This window comes from Macrobrachium rosenbergii, chromosome 4, assembly GCF_040412425.1.
Source record: "Macrobrachium rosenbergii isolate ZJJX-2024 chromosome 4, ASM4041242v1, whole genome shotgun sequence".
NCBI classification, from domain to species: domain Eukaryota; kingdom Metazoa; phylum Arthropoda; class Malacostraca; order Decapoda; family Palaemonidae; genus Macrobrachium; species Macrobrachium rosenbergii.
The window spans coordinates 4,376,244-4,396,058 of NC_089744.1; the positions used below are offsets into that span (position 1 = coordinate 4,376,244).

General features: G+C 36.1%; 1 protein-coding gene across 2 annotated transcripts in view; it reads right to left on the reverse strand.

The window, feature by feature from the left end:
• Positions 1–18,727, reverse strand: part of LOC136830134 (xylosyl- and glucuronyltransferase LARGE2s-like) — a 64,276-nt gene extending 45,549 nt beyond the window's left edge. For both annotated transcript variants that reach the window (XM_067089338.1, XM_067089330.1), the window contains exons 1-6: positions 18,589–18,727; positions 13,319–13,474; positions 12,023–12,240; positions 10,458–10,653; positions 9,620–9,834; positions 1,619–1,704 (exon numbers count right to left, since the gene is read on the reverse strand). In XM_067089338.1, the coding sequence (XP_066945439.1) occupies positions 1,619–1,704; positions 9,620–9,834; positions 10,458–10,653; positions 12,023–12,172 (647 nt within the window). In that variant the 5' untranslated portion in view covers positions 12,173–12,240; positions 13,319–13,474; positions 18,589–18,727. The remainder of the gene's footprint in view (positions 1–1,618; positions 1,705–9,619; positions 9,835–10,457; positions 10,654–12,022; positions 12,241–13,318; positions 13,475–18,588) is intronic.
• Between the last annotated feature and the right edge of the window lie 1,088 nt (positions 18,728–19,815).

The following is a 19,815-nucleotide window of genomic DNA, read 5'->3' on the forward strand; positions in this document are numbered from 1 at the left end:
TGGCACTTGTGTCTCTTGTAAAACTTCTGAAAGTTTTCAAAGTATCTGAACTGACAGCTGTCTCCTGTAAGATCTTTGCATAATGATCTGTACAGGTTTTACCATATTTTTTAGTTCCTCTTCCTTTAATATGTTTGCATAACAATTTGTACAGACTTCATCAGATTTTTTAGTTTGTCATTGGTATGGGTTTCTCCATGCTCGCCAATGTGGTCTTTGATGCCATTGCTGATCATGTCAACGAAGCCTTCACCACCAATTTCATTTACCATACATGTCCAAGAACATCTTGATTTCTGCATTGATAGTGTGGAAGTCCTATGATAATTTCTACAATGCACTGCCTCCCTAGGGCTTTATGGGATCTATTGTCACTGCAGTAAGCAAAAATTGTATCTGCAATTGTCAAGCTTTCCACAGATCCTTGATATTGCAGCCAGGGTTAGCATCAAGGGCCATACGAATCATCCCAAAGATGAGATGCGTGTATGTCACCTTATTGCACTTGAAGATGCATTGATCTAGTAGCTGCAGTAGTATAGTGTTAAGAAGCAGGAATGTCATTTCCACTTTCTCGCTGTCTAAGCAAAGACTGGGACAGCCAGGGGGTTTTATCTTTGGAGAGAAAGACAGATAGTGAGAGGAAGACCTTAGATAATGGCCCCTTGTCTTTTAGGTACTTCTTAATAGTGTGATTGAACTGGATTAGATCACTGAATTTAGGCTCAAGAGCCAAGTACTAAAGAAACAAGACCATTCAGCATTTTTCAATAAGTTTTTAATTTCATGTCAAATTTTCCCAAAATTATTTATCAATTTGATCAAAACTGGAGGTTAAACCCTATTTCTTTTCAAAATCACTTCCTTCTAAACTGAGCAACAACACCTTATAGTACTATTCAAAAAATATTTGCACAATCTCAAATCTACAATTTTTCATGCAGCACCTGTGACACCATTCCAAGATCAAGATGGCAGTCACCTAAGCATTCTACTTGTGTTGCCAGGGCATAAGCAGGCAATTTCCAACTTTGTTCTGAAGGCCCCAAGGATGGGTTGCTTGGTAGACAATGCCTGGTTTGCTCAAGTGAACACCAGCATTACCAACTAGCATCTAAGTAAGGTAATCTTCCTAAGCACCCTTATGGATGTTGGATGATTGGCTGTTTTCTAAGCAAGCCTGTTTCATCAAATCTTAACAGACTTTTTCTGGAGGGTAATCTGTCTCTTCTGTGAATTTCTGGCAGTCATGGGAATGCTGATACTTTTTATGATTCAGCCAATGTCAATTCCCCCACGATTCACAAGTTCTTAGCATATAGCATCTTATACAGCTAGTCAGCTACCCTTTTCTACCTCTGAAATCCTTACTCTCACTCTTCTCAACCTCTGCTTACTCAAGTAAAAGAATGCACATTTGTAATTAGGAAATACTCTATGTAGGGAGTTAAAAAATCCACAGCTTCCTATATTTTAAAAAAATTAGTTAAAAATTAAAACACATCCTTATACTGATCCACAGATTAATTCTTCCCAAAATGGATTCACTCAGTATCTCTGTCTAAAATAATAAATCAGATTCCCTTAATACTTAGGCAAAACAATCACAGGCACTCACCCTCTTCCAAGTGCCGGCCATGGGCGGTGTGATTTCCACAATTTACCTAAATACCAATCACTCTGATTCTCAACCAAACCTATGTACTGTAAAATAAAATAGTCAACAATTATATTGAGAATATAGGACATAACAAAGCAGTCATTCCTTACTTAAACCACAACACAAGATCAGAGTATGTGAAATTAAAGTAATTATGAAATGTAAAATATATAAAATTTAGTTATCTTCTAAGAATACGAACATCATTCCTTATAAAGAAATGGTGCAGTGGTAGCTAAGAATATATGTAGTCACAAACACATAAAGAAGATATGAGTCTATTTTTCAGTTGGTGTTAAACAACTGCCTCCACTCATCTGACACAAGCAAGTACCTTGGTTATACCCACCACAGGTGACGATTACATGAATAATAAAGAAATCACAACTGATAAATTTACACATCTTGTCTTTTTTCTAGCGCTGTATCTTATCATTTGTGTAAAAATTAGTAATTTGTTTATGGCTACATTATACAGTACTGTATACAGTACCATCTCAACTTATCAGACTTCTCTACTCATCTCTAAATTATGATGATAATTTTTGCAAGGCTACCTTTTTTCAGATATGAAACATTTTTTGACAATTCTCTCACACTGAACATTAAGTACTGAATACAGCTATGCTTACCTTAGAAATTAAGCAAAATCAATGTTAGCTGTAGGATATCTTGAAAAGATATGATATGGAGTCTCTGTTATACATCAGACTTTGTCACTTATCAAAAGATCAGACCCCACCACGATCTGATATACAGTAAACCCCCCGTATTCACGGTCTCAATATTCACGGTCTCACCTATTCGTGGATTTCTCTACAGAACATATGTACACATTATTTGCGGAAAATTTGCCCATTCGCGGTATTTTTCACAGAAAAATATTCCCTAATTACTGTATTTTCATTTAATTTTCATGATTAAATGCACTTTTTGTGATAAAACTATTAAAATACTCAGGTATAAACATTTTTAGATGGTTTTTTTGTATTTGAACTATCAAAATAGGCAGTTCGAAGTGTTTTTAGAGAGGTTTTAAGTATTCACGGATTTTAGCTATTCGCGGAGGGGTGTGGTACACATCCCCTGCGAATACAGGGGGTTTACTGTGTTGAGAAACTACTATATAAATTCATTTATACACAGTGGGAATACAACCAGGCTATGCTAAAAATATCCCACAGCCATTCAGTGGATCCTCATCACTCACTATGGCAGTCTGCTGGCTGCTGAGAAGCATCAAACCACAGAATGAGAGTATTTTCTTTCTGTTCACTAAATTGTGTCAAATACCCATACAGTATCAACTTTCTGTTTACTGTCTTCAGTATCAATAATATCTCAACTTATCAGACTTCACTACTCATCTCTAAATTATGATGATAATTTTTGCAGGACATCCGCGGAAGTACTGTTATCAACACCTGTGCAATGTGGCATTTCACTACATGTACTGTAATAAGCTTTACAACATACAGTAGATAGCAACTTCAGCAAATTCAAGTGGTTATATTGATAGCAACTTCAGCAAATTCAAGTGGTAAAGATCAATCAAGTGGTAACTTGAATAAAATGCTGCATTCTATGGCATTAACTTGATAATATGAAACTTAAAATCAACAGTGTGACACTCTAAACAGTTATGGAATGCCGTGATAGCTACATACACAGTTTCCTTGGAACATGTAACAGAATCTTTACATGAACTGACATCTACTATAAAGTCATCCATTACAAGTTTAGCCTTGGTATATGTAGTGCGTCACTGACTTACGGCGACACCAACTTACAGCGGATTTGATCTTACGGCACTTTTTCAGCGCCATTAACGGCATTTTACAGCACTTAACTTGATGTTGTATCAAGTTATGATGCCGTAAGCACCAACGGCACTAATGGCAAGAATAGGCAATAAATTAATGGTGCTGTAAATTGATGCAACATCAAGTTACAGCGTCATAAGCACCGTTAAAGCGCTGATAATGATAAAACACTGATTTACGGCACAAATCAACTTACAGCACGGCGCTGGAACAGATCCCCCATCGTAAGTCGAAGACCTACTTAACATTTTTCTTCATTTCTGTAATAACCCATCTCAATTCCATATCTTGACCTTGCTATTCAATTTCATTATGGTAATTACCATTGCTCAAATATTTTATTCCACTTTCCCTCCCTGCCTTCACACACTGTCAGGTGCAAATGACTGATTACTGAAGTCACCAAGATAAATTAAAATGATATTTACTCTTGTAACAGATTTTGCATTTACCACTTGCTTTCCCTGTTCTGCTCTACAATTTCCTAAAAATAAAAAGAGCATTCTTGAAAGTTATCCCATGCATTCCTTGTCCTATAAAAACTTTTTTGACTTTGAGGTTACACTGAAACATCCCCAACTTGGCCCTTTTTATCCTCTTTCTTGGACTTGAACACAACTGCCTCTATCTTCAGTATCATTACTCTTACTTTAGAGCATTTTGTTTGCTATGAAATATTACACACACACACACACACACACACACACACACACATATATTCTGCAGCTTTTGACAGGTGGGCAGTGACCTTGCAGTAGATCAGGTGTCTCAGCAGACAACCCAACTCATTCCCCTATTTACCTCTATGTACTCTTGTTCCCCATATTACTTAAATGTTTACCTATTTCTTCATTTCACTAATTCACATATTCAAGTCTTTCCTCTTAAGATTATCTTTCCATAATCTTGCAATATTTGACATGATTAGTGCGCTCTAGCACTACCTCACAGTACAGTTTTCCTTTGGTCAGTAGCACCAAAGGAATATGTAATAGAGTTCCTTCCTAGGATGTTTCTTTCATATACTGTAGTATTCTTTAGCTAGCCTTAGGTATTACAGTACCACTTAAACTACATAGGCTTGAGTAGTTATGGTTTACCATTTCAACTCCGAGTTACAGTGGTACCATATCTGTTATATTTCATATTATACAGGCATTCTTTTACCTTTAAATTCTTGAGTGAGGGAGTATATTTGTAACTCACCACTTTCCATAATTAGCTTTGTCTTCTTGTTCAGCAACTTACAATGAGTTTATGATGAAGACGATATTATAATGACTTAATACTTACTAAGTAATAATGGATAGTACTATGGGTAAAGCTTGGAATCTTTACAGGAGGGACAGAGGGAATCAACTACGTTTTTAGATTAAAAGACATGTTCATATGAATGTTTAAGTCCATTTGTACTGTGTGAACACATTAGTTTGTGTACCTACAATATTTTTTTAGGCTATTGTGATAAATTTTTCAAATGCCACAACACATATTAAAATTATACTGTAACATTTTAAACAGGTTTCAAATTACAGAGAGAAAACAAAAGCTGGTTAGTGTTAGTCACCATGTTAGAGATATCCCATTATTATAACTGAGTAAAATGTATATTTTATTAGGGGAAGAACCCATAATGTACCTAAAAATGATATTTTCGTAATAAATTAATATTTACCAAGTAATTACATGGCTATAGTTTCAACTTGCATGGCAGCTTTACTTTAAAAAATCGTGGTAGCGCTTTGACTGTTTAGTGTAGGTGACAGGCCCTGCCCACTGCTGGGAATACTGGAAACAACTTAGCAGATATCTTCATTGTGTTTGTGCCCTTATGTCTGTAATTACTTGTTAAGTATATATGAAACTTAATTTCATTATGAAAATATAATTTTCATTTAAATAACTTACCAAGTAATTAAATAGCTGAATCCCATATGGACATATTAAAGAATGGTACTGTAATGACTTTGAAATAGAGAAAGTTGCCAGCATTGAAACAATGCTTGTCATTTCCTTATCTGGTTAGAGAGCTACTGCAGGTGAAAACTGCTTCTGGTTGGTGCTCATCTTAACCTGTAGTGGTGTGGCGGTTGAGCCGTGGGGAGCCTCTACCTAAGTGGGAGTTTTGTAGTGAAGGATATGACCGATGGCTAGCAATGCATAAAGAAGTGCCCTTGCCCCAGGTGCAATACCAATATACAAAGCCAACAAAATTCTCTAAATATCGATATATATAATAATGAAAAATGAGATTCAGAGCCCTGCCTAAAATCCAGACGTCTCTTATGTGATGCACTAATGCGTTTTCCACTAGTTTTACCGTAAGAACTTTGCAAAAGCATGTTGGAAACTGTTCTCTATTGACGTCACTGTATGTCAACAACTACACGTGTTTACCCAACCTCACACGCATGGTCTCTCACAGAAGTGTGGCCTGCCAGGCCTGCGTGGGTGGGATCAGCTGATGTCATTGTGAGAATTTTACTACGCCAGGGATTTTCGCATGCACAGTACAGGAACTACAAAATTTATAGAAAAAGAGGGTACGAAACAGTGTTTCCAATAATGTAATCCTACATTTTATAAAAAAAAATGTAAGATACGAGAGAGAAGCGAGGGTAGGATCAGCTGATTTCATTGAGAAATTTACTATGCCAGGGATTTGCGCATGCGCAGTATAGGAACTGCTTGGCTGGCGTATTGATGCCTGAGTTACACGGTCCAAGGTATGCTTTAGCCTACGGAAACCACCAACTGTCCGAAAATAAAAAAATTTACCCCTACCACACGTATGAAAAATTTCGGTAAATTTTACGTAAAGACGGGGGATAGGGTGATATTGCGTAATATTACGGCAATTGGATAGGAAAGCGTTAACTTATTATTATTATCATATCTCATTAATACTGAAAATTAGTACTTATTATATTATTAGGTAAATCATTTATTTATCACAAAACAAATAAACATACCATAAAAATTCTCTTATCTCAGTTAGAGAGAGAGAGAGAGAGAGAGAGAGAGAGAGAGAGAGAGAGAGAGAGAGAGAGAGAGAGAGAGAGAGAGAGAGAGAGAGAGAGAGAGACAACTGAAATAAGAAAGGAGAAGGAGAAAGATAAACATTACATGTTATTTCATCTTATTACACATATTATTTAATCTTACAGTATTATAGCCCTCTGTTGGCCGAGTCGGTTGAGCTTCAGACTGTCGCTCAATGGGCCGGAGTTCAATTCCTGCGGCTGGCTGATGAAGAGTTAAAGGAATTTATTTCTGGTGATAGAAATTCATTTCTCGCTATAATGTGGTTCGGATTCCACAATAAGCTGTAGGTCCCGTTGCTAAGTAACCAACTGGTTCTTAGCCACGTAAAATAAGTCTAATCCTTCGGGCCAGCCATAGGAGAGCTGTTAATCAGCTCAGTGGTAGTGGTCTGGTAAAACTAAGGTATACTTAACTTACAGTATTATTATTATTATTATTATTATTATTATTATTATTATTATTATTATTATTATTATATTATTATTATTAATATTTGAAAATTACTAAGTCATTATTTGATCATAATTTATAGATATGTTCCACAGAAAATCTCGTGAATCGTGAGAACACGAATATGGGGGGTTTGTTGTACTGGCCTTCTTATACTGCCTAATTGGAATTGGATCTGAACGCCGACCCACTTGAAAAGTCTTAAGCGGCCTAGAAGAATCCAGGAATCATTTCCTGTACCACCTGTCCTTGTCGGAATCGTCAGAAATGATATCACTGCAGGGCCTGTAGTGGCGTGGTGGTTGAACTGTGGGTCACCTCTACATAAGCGGGAGTCTTGCAGCGGAGGGTAGGCCTGATCGCTGACAAGACATACAGAGTGCCATTGCCTGCCATTCGTATGATAATCGTCATAAATGTGTGATTAAACTGCCTCTGGTACAATACATCCAACTATCTTATGCTTATATGGCAATCTGAAGTTTCCCTTCGAAAACTTGGTGCACTCTTAATGAGACTCCTTTTCAATGGCTGTCTGACGGCGCTTAGGATCGTGCCACGGGCTCGACTGAGGGAGCGAGTACATGTGGACAAACCACACTGGTCTCCCTTGGACTTGGTATGTCTTCTCCCAGGGTTTTAGGGAGCAAGACAGTGACATTAGTCCTACCGACATCTGCGGTTGAGGGGGTGACTATCCATGGGCAAACCCCATCGGCCTCCCTTGGACCTCTGGTATGACTCCTCTTAAGTTTAGGGGAGTATGACAGGGACCTTCGTCTAGAAGAGTCAGCTGGAACGAGTAGCCACCTCCTCCACTAACATTGCACTGTCACTTGTCACCTTGCGGGAAGTTGCGCCGTCTGAATACATTTACCATTAACTCCTTCAGTGATGCACTAACTCTGCCCCTGAATCCACTAATAGGTTAATTCTCTTGAATAACCTGGACTCTAGACCAGTGGTTCTCAAACTATGGGTCACGAGATCAATTTTGCTGGGTTGCAGGGACACAGGAAAATTATCACGCTTTCAGTGTATTTCAGTTACTTAACTGAATTCTTCTTTTAATCACAAATTACTTAATGTAAATGAGAAGCAGCACCATCAATTACATTAATTTAATTCTGTGAATGAAAAGCAGTGCCATGGATTCTATTAATTTAGCTTTGTGAATGAAAAGCAGTGTCATGGATTCTATTAATTTAGTTTTGTGAATGAAAAGCAGTGCCATGGATTGTGTTAATTTAGTTTTGTGAATGAAAAGTAGTGCCATGAATCCTGTTAGTTTAGTTTTCTGAAAGGGAAAAATGGTGCCATGGATCCCACTAGTTTAGTTTTTGTGAATGAAAAGCTGTACACATTTTTTTTTTTTTTCAAAATAAAGCGTATATATCACTGAACATTTTCTTTCTCTTTACTTTACTCTGGGTCGCGAAGGATTGAAATGTTCCAAATACGGTCACTTGCAAAAAAGTTTGAGAACCACTGCTCTAGACTGGCAATAGCATCGGGTATGGCAGCAAGGGAGCCAAGCATGGGAGTAGGTGAATTAAAAGTAGGAGGGCTAGTAGCAGGAGAAAAATTAGAAAGAGGGGCAGAAGGAACAGTACAGCTATCTTCTAACCTAGGCTAGGGTGGAATTCTACGCTAAAGGAAGTTCGTTTCTTGGCTCTAGAGACCCCTTTCCTCTTTCTATCCCTCTCTAATCATCTAAATTTGATTGATCTGGTTTGCAACTTTCATTACAATAGCAAAACTACGTTAACGTGCATCAAACATAATAATAACCAAAGAACTAGAAAAAATGATCTTGAAAGCTATTAAAGCTTGAAGGGTACTCAAATAAGCAATAATACTTCACAAAATCCAGCCATACAACCAAAAATCAGTAAACAAAAGCTGCGGCAAACCCCCAATATTACTCTAGAGCTGGCAGAAACACGGTGAAGATATCTGCTAAGTCGTTTCCAGTATTCCCGGCAGTGTGTGGGGCCTGTCACCGACACTAAACAATGAAGCACTACCGTGATTTTTTAAACTAAAGCTGCCGCACGAGTTGAAACTATAGCCATGTAATTATTTGGTAAGTTACTTAAATGCAAATACAGGTTTTAGTGTCTCGTCACCTTTCCAGTAATATCTGAATACAGAAATACAAGCTTCAAAATTACCTGTAGTGGAGGACTTGAAGTTTACAGAAATGATGGGTATTTTTAATTTTTTCAGGCTTACTCCCTAAATTTGGATGCTTCTCACATGCTAGCAAATAAGGTACTACTTACCAACAGATTAGAGGAACATGTATATCAACAGTTGTTTCTAGCTATTCTGCCTCTTCCATCTTCAAACAGTTACAAGCTATGTGCCTGGGGCAATTCTGCACTGCTAATAAGGAGATTACCATGTTATATGAACCATGCTCCTTGATTAAATGCAATTATAGACTCAGCTACCAACAAATTTAATGGCTCAAATCACTACCTACTTTCTTTCCTTAAGGCCTCATTACAGTAAAAACTACATGTACCAAGGAACTAAGGGCCAAAGATGGCAAGACACAGAGCTAAAAAACTGATTTGCACCTAAAACAGTGTAAAAATTGATTATACAATCAGTAAAAGCTCTTATCAAAACTAACCTGTTTGGGTCCAAACTTTGCAAACAAATTCCAAAGTTCTGCTATATCTGTTGCTACAGTTATATCTGTATCTAAAACAATGACTTTCTTGAGAGATGCTGGAAGCGCTTTGTTGAGTGTTAACTTCATTAAGCCAAACACTCCGGAATAATGCTTGTTAGGTACCCATGACACATCTGCTGCAAGGTTATCAGTGAGGTAGAAGCTTACCTCAACTGTAAATCAAAAGACATGTAACTTTAGAACATTTAAGTAATGAAACAAAAATTTTTCTTGTATTCCCTCAAATAAAGGATGCAGTTCATTTAAACAGATACAATAACCGTTAAATTTATAGCATAGAAATGTTCCAATTAAAATTACACATTTTATCATAAACTTATGGTACTTTTAATTTTCAAAAATCATGACAGATCATTATGACTTTTAAGTGTGAATATGAATTACAAGGCAATGTAAATCTTGAGGACTGTTACCAACAACTATATTTCCAAGCTGCTCACCTATAGTCATGTTTTTTCAAATAGTGCCTCTAAAAAAACCTACATCAGTACTTAGGAGGAAATGATAACATGGAAACTGAAAACCAGGAACGTACATATAATGAAAGAATAGACATGCTTACTTGTCTTTACAGATAAGCATAGTTGAATACTAAATTGTCTTGAATTTATAAAACTAAGCTTAATATGTGATTAAATGCATTTTAAAAATTTTGCCCTATTTCATTTAAGTAACAAGTACAACAATGATAATTTACCATATATGACATATTCAACGATGGCAAATTTCTGGAACAAAACTATGTCATAATAAAATAATTTTACCAAAAACTTACCATGAGGAATATTCCAAGATGAGAAGAGTGTATGAAGCACAACTTGAGCTTTGGCATCTGATATGATGTGGAAGTGCAGAGGATTACGTCGATAAAACAACAGTGATTTCAACAATGTTACAACTGATCTTGAAGAATTATAACCAGCACAAACAATGGCTATGTGAAGAACTTCACATTTTGGCACACCCAGCTCCTGAAAAAAAATAAAGAATAAGGGCTTAACTATTAACTCAAGACTGATTAAATGATGAAGGGCCATTTGCAATCTAACCTAACTTATTTCAATGACAGACTGATGCAGTATAATAAACATTGTGTCCATATATCATAGCACAGAAACCTGAAGTGACATCATAAGACACTTGCCGTGGATGTATATGAGGGAGGCAGTGAGTGAAACACCTGACTTACTGTATGCATTTTTATATACAGTATGCTACATACAGTAACACCTCTCTTATCCATTTTTTTCTTACCTGCACCAAGTAAATCTACATTAGCCTTGGCAAAGATAAGAGGTTCCATAACCCAGACTTCTGTAAAGTAGTTAGGTAACAGGAATAGAGATAGAGGTACTGTGTGTGAATACGGTACTGTATTCTGACTTGAGACTACAGTAACAGGCTATCATCATGTGTAAGACAAAAAGTAACAAGAAACAGTTCAATATTTTATTTACCTATTTACCTTGCACTGGTCATTAGCAGATATCTGCCTTGCATCCCCAGATCTAATGAATGCGTTCAGTCTCTAGGACATGGCATAACAGTGTGATGGCATGTCCTTGCCTCTGTTGCTTATTAGCAACCTTTAAACCTTTAATTGTCACTAAAAACTAGTACTGTATATGTCTACAACCCTATAAAGGAAGACTATAAGCTTAACTTGAAAGTAATTATATATTCTTAACTGATCATTAGGAGTCAAATTGTGAACAACCAGAAATATCTACCCACATATTGTAACAATAAACAGAACAGCTACCCAAAATAAAACTACAGGACTAAAAAAAACCCATGAACTAAAGAATGGCACTGAAAAAACCATCCTACAATATAGGGCCAGCAAAGAAAACCTAACTTAAATGAAAAACCTTACTCACTTATCAACACCTTCACCTTGAAAGAAAAAACTTACCTAAATATGTAATTAAAAATTATGAATTTAAAGTTGCTAGCTTGATGAAAAGCCATGTAGGGAGCCAAATTTTTAAGAGGGCAAGATTATGAATTGTGTGTAAGACATCAGACAGAGTGGCTCAGTTCACCACCAATGATGCTGTGAAACCTGTGTGCATACTTTGGTGGAACTGGATTTCCCCTCATTACTAACGTCAAGTAATGACTTTTGATGAAACAAATAAGTTTGTGCATTGCATGGGCACATGAGGAACTATACATTTAAAAGTGTTCTTGTAACTGGATTACATATTGAAAATGCTGACACTAAACCATGATGCAATGCTTCCTCTTCATTGACCATGTAAAATGCACTATTGTACACCAAAATAACTAATTAATAAGAGATTTCCCGTAAGAAAAAACCCTCACACATTGCAATACCTTCTCTTTGCATTTGGAGGAACCTTGCTCCCCAGTTCCTGTATTTTCTCCTTTGTCTGCATTGTCCTCGCCTTCAGCACCCCAAGCCTGAATCAGCTGGTTTTGAGATATGCTAAGCTGTCTTCGAAGGAGCTGATTTTGTTGTTCCATTTCCCTTACTCGTTCAGCCAGCCTCACCTCTCTCGGTGTAAGACCCAAAACATTTGTTGGGTCTGAGCCTAAGAAAACAATTGAAAAAAATTAGCCCAGTTAATGAATAATGCCACACTCAAGAGAATTAACCTTAGGAAAAATACTAATCTGATACCACCACAGACCAGGCAACCACTGTTATATAAATAAACTCCTCAAAAATAGTTGTTAGGTAACTGACAGAATAATCCAATTAAATATAGTTCAATGGGTGTACATTCCTAACCACTAGAAAATATTTCAGAATTAATCATAAAAGACCCCTCCCTACATACTAAAAGTACTTGTGCACAACTATGCTTGAAAGGAAGCAAAATTATTACAAAACTAGCTAATGAAATAAAATAATGTAAAAAGAAAAAGAAAACTGATTAGATAGTAGCCACGCAGACCCCAACTCCATAACACTTACATATCATTCGGAATATGGAACCTATTTACATGTAAACATAATTCAATAAAAGCACGAAACCATGTGAATGAGAAGTGTAAAGAAACTGGAAGATGCCCACAGAGAGAGAGAGAGAGAGAGAGAGAGAGAGAGAGAGAGAGAGAGAGAGTGTGTGTGAGTGTTTAAGATATATCTAATAACTGACATCGTCAAACAATCTCCTAGTACATGAAAACTCACTGCAGTATCAAATATGATTTTCCAATATAGCACATCAGACCAAGGTACATCAGTTATATCTTACTATTTACTGTATACTGTACTTATTAGCTGTCTCCAGAATACTGTACACTGTATGCAAAATAAAGTACTGTACCTGTAAAAGGACTATTAATATAAATGGGTACAATATTGGACAGATCTATTTTTTGTTCTGCACAAGTGTTTACAGATAACAGCAGGATAAGCTAATAAATGTGGCTTTGGTCACTGGTTTTGATAGGTTACTTTGAAAATAAACTTCATCTTAACTTTTCTTTAAAAGACACTTTCATAATTTTTCAATAATATTAAGGAATTTGTAGAAGAACAGAATGGGGGAAGAGGAGGAGAATTCCGAGGGCATAACATCTACAAAAAGAAATAAAAAACTATACAGTACAGTGAAAATTAAATTGGAGATTATGTTCATCAAGTAAGAACAGAAGCCTTACCATCGATACGTGCAATAATAGTCGCTGCTACAGCACATCCGAGCACCACGCCAAGCAATAACCCACACCACCATCTTCGAGTGTGAGAAAAACGCACACTCACAATACGCTTACTTCTGCGACTTATCTTGGCGTAATCTTCTGCGCCCACTGAAACTAGAATATGCATGAATTAGCATACATACTGTACACAACTCATGAGATAGCATATGAAGAAGCTACATAGGATGGCCTAAAACAAATTTAGTAAACATGGAAGCATAGCCTACCACGAATAAGAACTGCTTTCCAAGTGACAGCCTAGGCTAGGACAAGCTCACTAATTAAGGTACCTCAAATTCATAAATAGGGTAAACAGTCTAGTCTGCCTGAAAAATCTAAAATTTGCTTTAACAATAAAGTTAATTGCTGGTCCTTCAGTAGGCTCATAATTTATGGAGAAACTTGGGGAAATCCCATCAAAGGACTGTCACTCAATTTATTTGGTCACACTACACATGAACACTGAAAAAATCTGTTAATATTGCGATAATTGCTTCATCTGCATACCTTTTTCAAGTACAAAGGTAAGACTGACTTTTACAAGGTTACAAGTAAACCTATCCGTCCTTAACCTAACCTAATATAAGGCACCACATCATACCCGACTGGCTGGACTCAATCCTCTAACCCAATTTGTGTAAATTATCGAATATGGCAAAGCACATCAACCATCAAAACTTTAGTTCTAATTTCAGCATGAGCAGAAAACATCAGCCTACCTCAGTAACTATTAATTTTTGATGGAAGTGGTAAAAGCCTAGAAAAGATGGGTTAGTATATATATATATTTTAGTTCCTCAGAGCAGTTTAATGGTAATTTTGGTGTTTTTACAATATGGAATGTGTTAAATATTTACTGACATAAATATGAAGGACATCCACTGTCTTCTCAGTCCATTGTTGTTACCTGAAGATGAACTACTACTTTTGCACACTAAGCAATAAAGTGTATTGCAATGCATGCATTACACTTGAGCACTTCCAGTTTTCACTAACAAATATTCCCAATTCAATTACAGCTACCTCAGGTGAAAAATTTCACTGATTAATGTCTCACCTAAAAAAAAAATAAGACTTTTTGGCTAATTGAAGTTAAACTACTAGGACTAAGACACGTATGCTTTCTAGTTGTACTCACCAAATTTGAATGAAGAAATATGATAACTGTGTGAAAACCACGGGGGAGAAAGGGGTGTCCCCTTGCCAATCAGAATCCAGTGTGAAAGGTTAGGCTGGGATGCACTACTGTAATTTGCTTTCAAGATATGTTTATCATGCTCTAGGTAAGAGAGAGTACAGCCAGGTAGAATCCAGCACCCTAGACTACAGTAAACCCCCTGGATTCACATTCTCACAATTTGCACACTCAGCGATTCGTGTAATTTTCTGTGGAACCCATCTATAAACTCACCAATTTGTGGATTTTTTTGTAAAGCAATATTCTGTACTTTCATATTATTTTTGTGACTAAATACTGTACTGTAGGTACAGTACATATATATATACTATAAAATAATGATTTACAGTATTAATTTTCAAATATTAAGCTTAATAATGTTAAATAATAACATTAAATGATAAAAATAATAATCCTCTCTCTCTCTCTTACTGAGATGAGAGAATTTTTATGCATATGTAATATGTATGTTTATTTGTTTTATATGATAAATACAGTAAACCCCGTATTCGCGTTCTCACGATTCGCGGACTCACGTATTTGTGGATTTCTCTGTGGAACTTATCTACCCATTATTCGTGGAAAATTCGCCCATTCGCAGTATTTTTCACTGAGAAATATTCACTAATTACTGTATTTTCATATCATTTTCCTGACTAAATGCACTTTTTGTGATAAAACTATTAAAATACTTAGGTAAATGCATTTTTAGAGGGTTTTTCTTGTGTTTAAACTATCAAAATAGGCAGTTCTAAGTGTTTTTATGTATTCGCGGATTTTAGCTATTCGCAGGGGGTGCGGTATGCGTCCCCCGTGAATACAGGGGGTTTACTGCAAATGATTTACTAATTTTCAAATATAAATATTAATGTAAACACATCAAAATAAATATCAATTCATTAAAGAAAATACAGTATAGTGAATTTGTAAGATTTTAGTTTAATCCCTGACCTTTTTTTGTATCCGACTTAGGGGGAGGGATGAAGGCGTAACTATCATCATAAGCAAAAATGGGTTAACACCTGGCCGAAGAGTCTCTCTCTCTCTCTCTCTCTCTCTCTCTCTCTCTCTCTCTCTCTCTCTCTCTCTCTCTCTCTCTCTCTCTCTCATCTACTAATCTAGATTATGTTCTTTGTATTTCATCTCTCTCTCTCTCTCCCCCTCTCTCTCACCGAGATAGATTTTTCATGCATAAGTAACATATATGTTTATTTGTCGTGTATACTGTAGTTTTATAGATAAACGTGATGTTACTTTGTTATTAATTTATTCCTATTTTCCATGCAGTAATTACAACATTTATGCATTTCTATAGTAAATTATGTAAAATTTTAAAAGAAAACATATCGATTCCCAGCCTTTTCCGAAAGCTTGGAGCAAGGGGGGGTGTAATCTAACTGTCAATATTGACACATTGACCACGAAGGGGAGGAAGTGTTGCCTACTCACGGAAAAATATGTTGCCCTCTTAGTGGTCAAAATACCACTACAAAGGATACTGAAAAATCTCTCTCTCATGCCAAAGCATACTCAGAATGTGAGAGATGGATAAACAGATAGACAGAAAGGGAGAGTGGTTGAGGGTTAGAAGTACGTACATTTACACTGACATCATTTCAAAGATTAATACAGTAATAGGATGACAGTTTAAGGTATATTTGATGTAGGATGCTAGTTTAAAGTAATATTTCTTATCTGACTTTCAAGATGGGCAGTTATAAGCATTTTTAGAGGGGGGGGGTGTTAACTATTCGAGGATTATAACTATTTGCAGGGGGTTGTGGTATGCATCCCCCTGTGAATACTGTATAGGTTTGGGAAAGCAAAGTCAGATTACATCCCTGTATTTTACTCTAAGATTTACCTCACTCTAGGTCAGGTTAAATGGGAGAGGGTGTTCAGGGGGCAATGTCCCCAGTTAGGTAAGACCTAGCATCCTAGGTTAGCTTAGGTTAGAATGCAATTCTGTAACTGGCCATGTCAAATTTTCCACCTCAGCAACATTTTTAAGTACGTACACTTTTCCCTCCATGAGAGGTTAGCTGTGAAATGAGTTCTCTCCATTCTCTTCTTTCTTGTGCTCTTTCTGCCAGAATGCCTATCAGAGTTAGGTCTTTATCCATACCCTTTTGCCATCATTTCCTGATTCTTCCTGCAGGTCTCCATCTTATTACTGTATTTCCATATCTCCTGCTTTTCTTTCTTATTTTTTTATTATTTTATGTCCACACCATCTCAGTCTTTTTTCTAACCTCTTGATACCACATCTCACCACCAACTTCTCATCTGCAATACATTTTTCCTTGTTGGTACCTATATTTCTGTTGCATGGAGTAGTACAGCCTGTAAGTGCCCACCAAAAGTCATTGCTCTCTCTACTGAAGAGAAAATTTTATCTACCAGTAATCTAGCCATTTTGTTACTTGTTAATTTGACTCTCAGTCCACTCTATGAACTGCCACATGGGCACTTTTCTGACTGCACATTTCCCTTTGCTTCCTTTCCAGTCACTGTAAGCTTTTCTTAGATCCTGCTGTTAGCACTAAGTCATCTGCATGAAGAAGCTCACAGGGACCCTGTTTTCTGCACTTCTTTTGTAACTTCTTCCATTACTATGATAAACAACAAAGGGCTCGGCACTGATTCTTCATACACCCGCCACTATCTTCATTATAGATGCAGAGCAGAGTAATGAGTCTTTGTGGTACCATCTACCTGTGTAATGCCCATTTCATTGTTTGTCTTAGTGCTCTGACAAATGTCTTTTCAAGATCCACGAATAAACATATAACCCATTCCTCTTCTGCATGGTCCTTCCATTGTGGCTGCCTCATTTTAAAGACTGCTCCTACTGTTGATCTCTTTTGCATGGGGACAAGCTGATGCTATTGATTTTAATCATTTTTCTCAGCCTTTTCTCCAGAACCTTTTCCAATATTCTTCTCTGAATACCATCACCAAACTGCTGTCTTCTAACTCTTCTCATCCTGTCACTTTCTTTTTCAGGTTTCCATGCAGTACGTATTTCACTTAGTTTATGAATGACTGGCTCTCCCGATGCTTTCATCAAGTCACTTGTCATTCCAGATGGTTCTGGGGCTTTCCCATTTTTCATCTTTCCAAGGGCTCTGAACTGCCTCAGCTGTTATGAGCTTTACTGGTACCTTTATTGTATTACCGTTTTCCAGTTCATGTCATTTTCTTCATACAGAAGGGTAACACAATACTGCCTCCACCCCTTATTTTCAACTTTAACTTTTCCATTTTCATCTCCTATGTACTTAGTCACCTTTATATCTTTACCATCTTTCCTCAGCAAACTTATCATTAATATTTCCTCTTCCACTCTGCTTTGTTGAGACACTAATTAAATTACATAGCTCCAAAATATTCTTTAATTCATCCTGCAAACGGCATTGTGCTCACAGACTTGAACTATATATTTCACTCACTGCCCAATTTGTAATTTAAGCATTTAAACCATTCCTATTGTTGCAATTGACAATTTTTCCCTTTTCTCCCATTCTATAACCTCAGCTTACTAACCCTTAACCGCACCAAAAATAATAGTAAAAAAAAAAAAGAAGCATAAAACAAAGAAGCAATCTGCTAACTATATGGTGTAGTCCACTTTGGCATCAGGAGATAAAATGGGATACAAATTCTGACACAATTTAGGCAGACCTAGGCTATTAAGGGTACGATTTTCCCACAACAGAAATAAGATACCAACAAGACGTTCGACATAGGCTGGGGCTGGTGCAAATCTACGTGTATTATTAATATATTGCTGGTTTTTAAAAGAGACTCATGAATACCATGAATGAATACCATGGCCTATGTGCCCGACTAAATATAGGCCATGACAAGAGCAGGCCTGTGTTAACCTGTCAACCAAACAACGGCCCACACTAAATAGGCTGCAATAACTTCACTCTAATCCTAGTTAGCCTTACCATAAGATTATACTATTTGATAATATGTACAATACTAAGAAAACTGTATGTCTATCTGAAGTAAAATGGAAAATAAAAGTCGTTAAGTGACTTACAAGATTAAGCCCTAGGCGTCACGACTTCTGTAATTGAACTCTCAAGACCCGGACTCGGAGCATAAGACTCAGACGACATTTTTGTCCGATTTCATTGACGAACGCCTACATTGGCAAAATAATAGTTCGAAATAAAGAAATTAAAATTGAGTGACGTCTTTAGAAGGTTACAATACATCAAATATGATTGTTTTCATTACTATTCTAGATTACTGACTTCTGGTTACATTCGTTAAGTTTTGGGAACAATATTGTCGAAATCAATACAATCGAACGTAGGTGAATGATGTAAACAAACAATTTCGGAATTATTGTCAGGTTTGCTGATGGAATCTTTACTGGCTATTTTCAGAACACTTTTAAATACTCTGTCCAAAATTTCTATCCTTAAATTCTCTAACCACACGGCTATTGTGAAAGATTAGAATGAGATTACTGGAACGATTATGTTACAGATCCAATTCATACCCGGATCTCAACTTGCAAAGTTAATCATTTTAGGTCACGCTCACGCCATCCCATGATAGCAGACGTCAGCATTTTGTTAGTTACGGGGCCAATGCTACACTGCTGGATGCATATATATATATTAATATATATATATATATATATATATATATATATATATATATATATATATATATATATATATAAGAACTCAGTTTATTTATATATATATTGGCTCTTTATTGAGAACAACAATGAACGCAGTCTGAAAGTGCACAAATGAGAGGTATTGAAATATCTGCTAATTTAAGTATGCATTAAAGATATGAAACAATTAACTGGATATTGTTACTGAATAGATAATAAATGTAGTCACATAATACATTCAAGTTTCTATGTCAATATCAATTACTTACAATGATAATATGCCTTAAACAGGTATGTGATAAAATTGCTAATATTTAGGTTAATAATGGAAGTTTCTTAATAACGGAGCTAACCCCGCAACAAAGTTATTAGTATATAAACAATAAAGGGAAGTAACCGTTCAGATAGCATTTCCCATAATCATATAATATATATATATATATATATATATATATATATATATATATATATATATATATATATATATATATATATATATATACATACACATATGCACACACACACACACACACACACACACACACACATATATATATATATATATATATATATATATATATATATATATATATATATATATATATATATATATTATTATTATTAGGAGGCCAA